This window comes from Ursus maritimus, unplaced genomic scaffold (assembly GCF_017311325.1).
Source record: "Ursus maritimus isolate PB19 unplaced genomic scaffold, ASM1731132v1 scaffold_22, whole genome shotgun sequence".
NCBI lineage: Eukaryota > Metazoa > Chordata > Mammalia > Carnivora > Ursidae > Ursus > Ursus maritimus.
In genome coordinates this window covers 33620827-33630883 of record NW_024424675.1, presented here as the reverse complement: position 1 = coordinate 33630883, position 10057 = coordinate 33620827, and the positions used below count along the sequence as shown (strand labels likewise).

Below are 10057 nucleotides of genomic sequence, written 5' to 3'. Positions count from 1 at the left end.
CTCTCTGCAGCAGATTGAGGAGCTGAAGCAGCAGCACAGTGCAGCCCCTGGACCCCCCCCTGGCTCCCCGGGGCCTCCTGAGGTGAGCTCAGCCAAGCAGGTGGCAGACAGAAGGGGCTTGGGGGCATGGGCCAGGATGACCATGTCCTGTCACCTCTCCCGTCCCCGGCATCCTCATGGGCACACTGGGGACCACCAAATGGTCCCTGCCTCTCCGATTGTGGTAAAGAACAGATGAGATCACAGACCTGGCAGCCTTAAGCTCTGAGTAGGAGTGGCTTTCCAGTGCTAGGAATAGAGAATGAGATCTCAGTAGTTAACTGTGGTAATAGTTTATTATTCTCTCATATATGAGTCCAAAGGTCAGCAGCCCAGGGCTAGTTTGGCAACTCCCTGGTCAGTCTTCAGGGACCAAGCTCTCTCAATATTTTTTCCCAGCCATCCTAGGCATACGACTTCCATCTTTGTGGTTGCCTCATGGTCCAGTATAGCTGCAGGAGCTCCAGCCTTCTAGCCACATCCCAGGCAAGAAGCAGGAGGAAGGGATGGGAGAAAGGCAAAAAGGAAGACTGCCATCTCCCCATCTGCCTTCCCCGTGAACTTAACCAGAAGCTCCTGCTTAGCCACAAGGCCACAGTTTACCTAGCTACAAGGCAGGCCGAGAGTATAGGCTCATAGCTGAGTACATTGCCTCCCCCCCCCTTGCCCCGGAAGATCTACCGCTGAGTGCTGGTAGAACACAGACGGGCTCCGGCGTCAGGCTTGCGTTCAGATCGCAGTTCTGTTACTTACCAGCTGTGGAACCGTAGCCAGTCGCCTCACTTCTCTGAGCCTCGGTCAGTTCATCGGTAGCTTTGAGCTGAGAAAGACCTTGAGACGTAGTTGTGTGAAGATGAAACCAGCCAGCGGATGTAAAGCGCCTGACACGTAGGAGGCGCTTGGCAACCAGTGCTCGCAGCCCAGCTGCCCCCTCTCAGGCTTGGCCACATCCCCACCCCGCAGATCCCCCCAGAGGCAGCGCCTTTCCAGGCACCCGAGACCCCCCCACTGCTCTGTTCCGACACTCTTGGTGGCGCCACCATCATCTACCAGCAAGGTGAGCTCTGAGGGGGGTGGGCAGGGGCGGGGCTCATGCTGGGGCCCAGTGGAAGGATTGGGGGCGGTGGCCCGTGCTCAGGCTGAGGTCTCACCCAACCCAGGCGCCGAGGAGTCCACAGCGATGGCCACGCAGACGGCCTTGGACCTGCTGCTGAACATGAGCGCCCAGCGGGAGCTGGGGGGCACAGCCCTGCAGGTGAGCCGCCTGCCACCCAGGGCCGCCGCCTTGGGCGCCTCCTCCGCACTGGGCACAGAGTGGAGCGGAGGGCGAAGAGGCAGCGTGCCCTGCCCTGTGCCCTGCCCTCAGGGCACTCCCGCTTAGCCTGGAGATGGTCCGAAACCCCGGAGCAAACGCTTAGGAGGGGGCCCCCCGTGCCTGGGAGGTCAGAGGAGCTCCCCGTGAGCTCGGGTCCCCCGCCTCCTCTGCCAGGCCGAGCGGGTAGCACCGCTGCCCCTGCGGCTTGTGAGGCCCCGGTCCGGCGCAGGTGACCAGCTCTGCAGCCACTCTGTGCTGTGGGGCTGAGCCACCTTCCCAGCCAGCCCTGCGCGCTCATCCGGTGACACTTCCCACAGCTGGGAGGCTCCCAGGGCTGTCTCCCCTCCGGCCTCTTGCCCAGCAGATCCTCCCCCAGCTCGTCAGGACTTCTCCCTCCTCCCAGCCGCCTGGGGTCACTTAACCCCGGCAGAGAGAGCTTTGTTAGCCCCTCCTGTCTCTGAGCCTCGTGAAAACATGTAGAATCTGTGTTGGAGATGATAAATTCCAAGAACTTGGATCAGTAACGTGCCACTGGGGGCTAGAGGACAGACAGAACTGGGGAGGAGGGAGTCTGGTGTCGGACCCGGAGAGCGTCTTACGGCTCCGGTGCTGCCTTTGGTGGTGTCGAGAGGTTGTACGGGCTCAGATAGTTGGATCAGCTTTTACAGTTTTTGCCTTTGATATCCTCCCTAGAAAGGCCTCCTTCACCCCAAGATTATATAAACATTCATTTGTATTTTCTTCTTAGGGTTTCATTTTTTTACACTTAAAGCTTTCTTCCACCTGGAATTTATTTTAGGTGTATGCAGAAAGGTAGGGGACTAGCTTTACTTTTTTCTGCAAAAGTTACCCAGTGTAGTCTATGAAATAGTCTTCCCCGGGGGCTGGAAATGTCCACTTTATCACGTTCCAGATTCCCACGTATACGGACAAGTTCTGTTCTATTGCTCTGTCTGCTGTTCTCATGCCAGAACGTCATGCATTTTTTTTTTCTGATTACAAAAACATGTTTGTAAAAAAAACTAAAGTGAACATTAGGAAATGTTCTATACAGAAAGTAAAAGTTTCTAACATCCCTCCCCTCCCCCTTATCAATGGGCTAATAAGCATTTCTCCAGTTTTGTCCATGTACACACTAACACAGAAACACTGTGTTCCTTAAAAAATGGGATCACAGGGCCACCTGGGTGGCGCAGTCAATGAAGTGTCCGACTCATGGTTTCGGCTCAGATCGTGATCTCAGGGTCTTGAGATCGAGCCCAGCATTGGGCTTCATGTTCCACGCGGGGTCTCCTTGAGAGTCTCTCTGCTTCGGCCTCTGCCGCTCCCGCTTGCCCATGCATATGCTCTCTCCCCCTCAAATAAATAAATCTTCAAAAAAAAAATGGGATCACATGATTCCTGCTCATCCACAGCCCGCTTTTCTTCATTCGGCGGCATGTGAGGCGTGGTCTGGCCTGTGCATACAGACCTCCTCTCTCTGCTGTTCCCACGCTACGTCTCCGGGTCGTTCCAGCGTCCAGATGTAAGTTCGTGCAGTCCTTTATTGGTTGGTTGTTTCCAGTGTCTCTAATCAGAGGCAGTGCTTCAGTGCACATGTATTTCAGGTGCTCCTAAACATATTTTAGTTAAAAAAAAAAAAGCCTCCTAGAGGTAGAATTGGTGGGTCTGAAGGTATGAAGCCTCAGAGAGAGCTATGCTGGCTTATGTGACCAGAACTAGAGCGTGTCTCCCTACACCTGTGCCAACACGGGGCGCTAGGGGTCCCCAATCTTTATAAACCTCTGCCACGTAGTATAGTGCGTGATTTTTTTTTTTAAAGTTTTTATTTAAGTAATCTCTGCACCCAGTCCACATAGGGCTCGAACTCCCAACCCCGAGATCAAGAGTTGCGTGTTCCTCTGAGCCAGCCAGCTGCCCCTCATGGTCTTAATGTGTAATGTTGTGACCATAAATGAGGTTGAACTACTTTCTGTATGTTCATAGACCGTTGGTTTCTTCTCTGACTTACCTGTTTGTGTCCTGTATCAGTTTTCCTATTAGTCTTTTTTTTAAGATTGATTGATTTATTTGAGAGAGAGCGTGCGTGCACGTGGGGCCGGGGGGTGCTGCAGAGGGAGAGGGAGAGAGAAACCTTAGCAGACTCCCCACTGAGCGTGCAGCCCGACCTGGGGTCCAGTCCCATGACCCCAAGATCACAATCCAAGCTGAAACCAAGCGTCGGCTGCTTAACCAGCTGCACTGCGCAGGGGCCCCTGTTGGTCTTTTTATTATCACTTCACNGACGCTCTTCGTAGATGAAGGAGACTCCCCTTTTCTCTCTCGTACGAAATGTTTAAATACCTCATTCCTTTGTTTTCTGATTTCAGTTTATAGTTTGTTTTGCTGATTAGAAAAAAATCTTCCCACCCCAGATCGTAAAAATACTTATCTACATTTTCTCTTCGTATTTTTAGTTTTTTTATTATTATGTTTCAGTCTTTAACCCATTTGAAGCAGACTTTGGAGTAAGACATGAAGTCAAGCTCTTTTTTTCTTACATGGTTTGCCACTTGTCCCTTTCCCCTAGGATTTCTCAGTCTTGGCCTTCTTCGTTGTGGGAGCCGTGCTCTTCACTGCGGGGCGGTTAGCCTCATCCCTGACAGATAACCCCAAGGGGCCAGTACCACGCCCCCCCTCCAAGCGTGATGACCAGCGGCTGTCTCCAGACATTGCCCAGCTGCCCCTGGGGGGCAGTATCGTGCCACCGTGGTCTTGTTAAGTTTATTTCCAGTTGCTGGGTGGGGCTGGGAGAGCCAGAGCGTGCTTTAGAAAGCGCACACACTGGGGGTTGCACAAATGAGTGGCGGCAGCACTGGGTCGCCCCAGTGGGGCCAAGCTTTGAGGCCCCGAGGTAGAGAAGGGCCCTGAACACCAGCCCCTCGGCTCCAGATCCTGCTCCTGATGCCCACCGGGTCCATTACAGGTGGCCGTGGTGAAGTCAGAGGACGTGGAAGCAGAGTTAGCGTCCCCTGGGGGGCAGCCTTCCCCAGCAGGTGCCACTCCGCAAGTGGTAACCCTCCATGTGGCAGAGCCAGGGGCCAGTGTGGCCGCAGAGAGCCAGCTGGGCGCCCCTGACCTGCAGCAGATCACCCTGGCACCTGGGCCGTTTGGTGGAACTGGCTACAGCGTCATCACAGCACCCCCCATGGAAGAGGGGACATCAGTTCCTGGCACGCCTTACAGGTGAGACCTGCTTGCCCGCAAGGCCCCCTTCGGTCACTGATAGGTGTGCCGGGAGCCCTCAGATAAGGGCCTGCCCACCCGAGCCTAGTTGGCAGGAGGCAAAAATCCTAATACATGTAACTTAATTAGCCATAGGAGTCATATCTTTCTCGGGGGGTTGGAAGCTACCATTTTTTGGCCACTTAGATGTTCCAGGCACTGGACGTTCAGGAACTCACCTAACCCATTCTCGTGAGATCCATGTCTCTCTCGTTTTACAAGCAAGGAAGTAAGCCAGGGACATTGAGTGACTTGCCTAAAGTCAGACAAGCAGTAAGTGAGGAGTCGACCCTTTGGTTCTGAAGTCACGTGCTCTTTGTTCTGGGTGATCCCTGAGGGGTTGTCCAGTTCTGAGCTTCGTGGCAAGCTCAGGCTCCTTGCTGGCATGGAGGCCTGGCAGCTGCCCTCGGCTTTCTCTACACTGAGCAAGTTTGGGGTAGAAATATTTGTACGCTCACGGACGGTGGTCTGAGAAAGCCCTTCATCCAAGCACCAAAGTGCCACAGTGCACAGCTAGGATGGGAGACCGGATCCCCGGGCGGCCAGCGGGCAGCCCAGTCTCCGTGTGTGCCGTCTGCTTTTGGTCCCGGAGTACTTGCCGGTCCTGGGCTGGAGCCCTGGGGCTCTCCGCCTCACTGCTGCCCCGGCCCACCCTTCAAGATCGCCGGGGGACTACTGTTGAGCGGGACCGTACATTGGACCTGCAGTCACCATTTATGGAAGAGACCCTGAGATTCAGCTGGAAAAGGGCAGAGCCAGAATTCAAACCAGGGAGTCCACCTGTGGTGGCAGTCACCTCTCAGTTGATGACTTTCTTGGGGAAGGCAGTCACCTCTCAGTTGATGACTTTCTTGGGGAAGGGGACTCCTGGGGCCTTATATCCCCTCTTAGAACTCACTCCTCCCCTCTCTCGTGTCCACAGCGAGGAGCCCCCAGGGGAGGCAGCCCAGGCTGTGGTTGTGAGCGATGCCCTGAAAGAAGCCGGCACCCACTACATCATGGCAGCGGATGGGACCCAGCTGCACCACATCGAGGTGAGGCTCGGGGTACCAACCCCTCCCCCATTTTCCGGCCTTCCCCCATCCTCCTCAGTACCTCATGCTCCCCCATCTCTACAGCTGACTGCGGATGGCTCCATCTCCTTCCCAAGTCCGGATTCTCTGGCCTCTGGGACCAAGTGGCCCCTGCTACAGTGTGGGGGGCTGCCTAGAGATGGCCCTGAGCCCCCATCTCCAGCCAGGACACACCGGGTGGGAGACCCCCAGGGCTCTGCCTCCCCACCTCCTGCGGCCAGCAAATCCCTGAGCCTGGGAGTACCGCCATCGCCGCCGTCGTCCGCAGCCACAGCGTCATCCAAGAAGTTTTCCTGCAAGATCTGTGCTGAGGCCTTCCCTGGCCGAGCCGAAATGGAGAGTCACAAACGGGCCCACGCCGGGCCTAGTGCCTTCAAGTGCCCCGACTGCCCCTTCAGTGCCCGCCAGTGGCCCGAAGTCCGGGTAGGTGCTGCCCCTGTGCCTCCCCTGGCACTCATTTGGCCACTTGTTTGTGTAACAGACCTTAACTGAACAGCCTGAGCCAGACTCTCTCCCCCTTCTAGGGTCAGAGAGGACTCCGTGAGGTCTCAGCATTCAGGGAGCTCAGTCTGGTGGGGAACCCATCCAGACGGGCAGGGTGACTCATGCCCAGCGGTGTCCTGGGGTGAACAGAGTGCAGATGGCAGAGCAGACAGGGAACAGATCGTGTGGACTTGGGGTGCTGGCCGCCCTGGGCCTGGAGGGGCAGAGGTGCAGGTGCGGTGGCAGGAGGCGTGCTTAGGGAAATGCAAGTTGTCTGAGATAGGGAGGGCGCAGGGTACGGGGAAGCTGGTGGAGACAGTGTGGAGAAGGTGAGGAAGGCCAGGTTCTGGGCAGGAGTCCTTCCCCCAAGGATTACCGTTTCCAGATGCCACTGTGCACTGAATCCTCACAGCAGCTCACTGAGGGGAGCAGGGCCCAGACCCTAAAACGTCGGGGCTGGAAGAGCCCTTCGGAGGTTCCCTCATCTGAACCTGTATCTTGCATTTACACCAGGGTAAACCGAGTCTGGGAGCAGGGACAGGATTCTCTAAGTGACCTAACGATGGGGCCTGGGACTTGTTCCTGTCTCCGCACACAGCAGCACCAGGTCTTGGTCTGCTTTATACTTTACGTGGCTCCTCTCCACCTGAGGATGTGCCCTGCCAGCTCTGTCCGTGAGGTGCTGTGTGTGGTCCCCCAGCCAGCGCTCCGACTCTGCCCCTTCTCCAGGCCCACATGGCGCAGCACTCGAGCCTGCGGCCCCACCAGTGCAGCCAGTGTAGCTTTGCCTCCAAGAACAAGAAGGACCTGCGACGGCACATGCTGACCCACACCAACGAGAAGCCCTTTGCGTGCCACCTCTGCGGGCAGCGGTGAGGCTGGGGCCAGGCGGGTGGGGGCTGCAGGGCATGCGTGATGGGGCCACCCCTGAGCCTTCTCCCCCACCCCGCCCCCCTTCAGTTTCAACCGGAATGGGCATCTCAAGTTCCACATCCAGCGGCTGCATAGTCCTGACGGGAGAAAGACAGGGACACCGACAGCCCGGACCCCAGCCCGGACCCCCACTCAGACCATCATCCTGAACAGTGACGACGAGACGCTGGCCACACTGCATAGTGAGCTGCGCCTGGGGGACCAGGGCGGGGGGCCAGGGCGTGTCAGTCCCGAGTCTCTGTGTGAGCACCCTCCCCTCTCTGCCCAGCTGCACTCCAGTCCAGCCACGGGGTCCTGGGCCCAGAGCGGCTGCAGCAGGCCCTGGGCCAGGAACACATTATTGTGGCCCAAGAGCAGACAGTGACCAATCAGGTAAGCTCCTGGGCTGGGAGGTCACAGGCTGGGGTGGGAGCACACAGAACTGAGGCTAGAGCTGGCTTGGTCCTGGCAGGAAGAAGCCACCTATATTCAAGAGATCACCACTGCGGACGGCCAGACAGTACAGCATCTGGTGACCTCCGACAACCAGGTGAGCACCTCTGCCAGCACTGCCCTCCCTCCACCTGCCTAGGCCCGCTTCGGGGAGGAACTGCACTTTCCAAACCACCTCTCCCTGGGTCCGTGCTTGCAGCTGCCGTCGAAAGTGGGTGTCCCCGGCCCCCTGCTCAGTCTTCCTCGCTGAGCTCCTGGCCTCAGCACCTGCCTCTGCTCCACTCTTCTCCAGGTACAGTACATCATCTCCCAGGATGGGGTCCAGCACCTGCTCCCCCAGGAATACGTGGTGGTTCCAGAGGGCCATCATATCCAGGTAGGTCAGGCCTGGGCAGCGGTGGGGAGGAGGCGAGGACCGTATAGCCTCCCCGCTCATCATGTTGCCTTCCTCCCTCCAGGTACAGGAAGGCCAGATCACACACATCCAGTACGAACAAGGGGCCCCTTTCCTTCAGGAGTCCCAGGTAGGGCCTTTGGGGGGGAGCAGATGGAGCTGGGGCACAGGCAGAGCTCCTCCAAGGCCATATCTCATTAGCTTCTCCACTCTAGATCCAGTATGTGCCTGTGTCCCCAGGCCAGCAGCTGGTCACACAGGCCCAACTGGAGGCTGCTGCACACTCAGCTGTCACAGGTATGGGGCGGGAGCCTGATGACCATGGGGACCCAGGCCTAGCTTCTGGGGCCTGAGGCTCACCGTCCTCTCCCCTCCCCCGGCAGCCGTGGCCGATGCCGCCATGGCCCAAGCCCAGGGCCTGTTCGGCGCAGAAGAGGCGGTGCCTGAACACATCCAACAGCTGCAGCACCAGGGCATCGAGTACGACGTCATCACCCTGACCGATGACTGAGCCCCACGGGCCCAACGCAGACCGTGGATATGGGGGGCCAGCCGCGCTGGGGGTGGGGGAGGACCCCCTGGGACTCACCTCCCTATTCCACCTAGGGTCTCCAGACACTGAGCAGCCAGTATCCTGTCACTCTAAGAGAGCCGGACCTGTGCTGCTGGGTTTAGGGGGCAACCGTGGGCCCCAGCCAGGACATGCTGGGTGCCCTAGCCTGCAGGCAGGCTTTGGGGAGAGAAATTTATTTTTGTTTGGATGGACCCACTGGCCCCTCAGTCTCAATAAAGGGACCAGAGTCCAGTCCTGACCATCTTACTGTTGTCCGCAAGGACTTGGGAAATGGAAGGAAGGAAGAGCCTGTTACAGCTCACGAGAGCTGCCTAGCCCCACAGTGTGGCCCGCCCTGCCTAAGTGTGGGGCAGGGCAGGCCCGTAGGGCAGAGGCCTGATACTGGGAGAGATGGCTGACTGGTAAGAACCCCCTTGAGCACCTTCAGACTTCCTCCCCCTCTCCTGGGCCCCAGAAGAACATCTGTTCCATGCCTAGAGATCCTCAGAGGGTCGCACTGTCAGCAGCTATTGGCATGGAGACCATATCCCAAAACCCATGGTGGCTTAGAGCTGCTCCTCCTACTGACCCCAGACTGAATCCTAGCTGGCTGCTCCCTCCCTGTGGCCGCTCCAGGTCAAGCAGGAGTCTAGCTCTCTGCCTGGGCACAGCCCCCAGTCCTCTGCCCCCTGGAGGTAGGAGTACAGGCCTGGCTGTGGGAGTCTGGGGTCTGCAGATAAGACAACACAGGACTCTGGACTCCAGACTGGCTAGACACAGGCAGAGGCCACCAGAGACCCAGTTATGGGGCCAGCAGGGCAAGAAGTTAGACACTGGAGCCCTGGGCTGGGGTGTGAAGGCCCAGGGGGTCATAAGAAGGTGAGCCTGGATATAGAGGGTGTGGTTCCAGGACTAGCTCCAGGTTCTCCGCCTTCTCTGCCCTCAAGACCCTCACACATTCTTAGGGGGGTTTCTGTATTTCCTTTTACAAATGAAACAAGATGGCGATAAGATGGTAGGGATTGGGGGGGAGGAAGGGAAGGGATAGGACCTATTTACACGGGAGTTGGAGTGAGTTTGAGGTGAGGAGTTGGGGGATCGGGCAGGGAGGGGGAGCCCTGGCAGAGCCATAATCTTCCTATGACACTGGCAGCCTGAGTCCTGCTGCCACCTCAGGGGGAGGGTCCTGGGGTCTGCTCAGCCCCAAGAGGCCTGAGTCCCAGCAGTCCATACCAGCACCCTGGGGCTCCTCCTCCCCGCAAGATGTGTTAAGTGGGGTGAGGCTCGCGGCTAGGGCCCTGTTCGCGGCCCGAGTCCCGGTCCTTGTTCTCCGAGGAAGAAGAGGAGGAGCCGGAGCCATGGCTGCGGCCTGACTGCCGGTAGGCTGTACTCAGCTCCTGCAGCCGCTCAGGCGTCGGCCCCCACTTGGCAAAGCCAGGGTCGTTCTGTAGGAAGAGCACGGCCGTGTTGTGGACGGCCTTGTAGTGCATTTCTTCCCTGTGGACGAAGGAGCAGTTCAGGGTGGGGCTTGGCCTGGTGTGATCAGCCTGGCCCTCCTCCTCCACCCCCCC

General features: G+C 57.8%; 1 protein-coding gene across 1 annotated transcript in view; it reads left to right on the top strand.

Moving 5' to 3' along the window:
* The window catches only part of ZNF335 (zinc finger protein 335), a 21078-nt gene extending 12340 nt beyond the window's left edge, over positions 1 to 8738 (top strand). Inside the window, exons 18-28 of the mRNA XM_040638404.1 lie at positions 4320 to 4579; positions 5541 to 5652; positions 5737 to 6114; positions 6904 to 7046; positions 7135 to 7289; positions 7376 to 7479; positions 7559 to 7636; positions 7832 to 7915; positions 7998 to 8063; positions 8149 to 8230; positions 8317 to 8738. Of these exons, the coding sequence (XP_040494338.1) occupies positions 4320 to 4579; positions 5541 to 5652; positions 5737 to 6114; positions 6904 to 7046; positions 7135 to 7289; positions 7376 to 7479; positions 7559 to 7636; positions 7832 to 7915; positions 7998 to 8063; positions 8149 to 8230; positions 8317 to 8444 (1590 nt within the window). The 3' untranslated portion in view covers positions 8445 to 8738. The remainder of the gene's footprint in view (positions 1 to 4319; positions 4580 to 5540; positions 5653 to 5736; positions 6115 to 6903; positions 7047 to 7134; positions 7290 to 7375; positions 7480 to 7558; positions 7637 to 7831; positions 7916 to 7997; positions 8064 to 8148; positions 8231 to 8316) is intronic.
* Positions 8739 to 10057: the final 1319 nt, after the last annotated feature.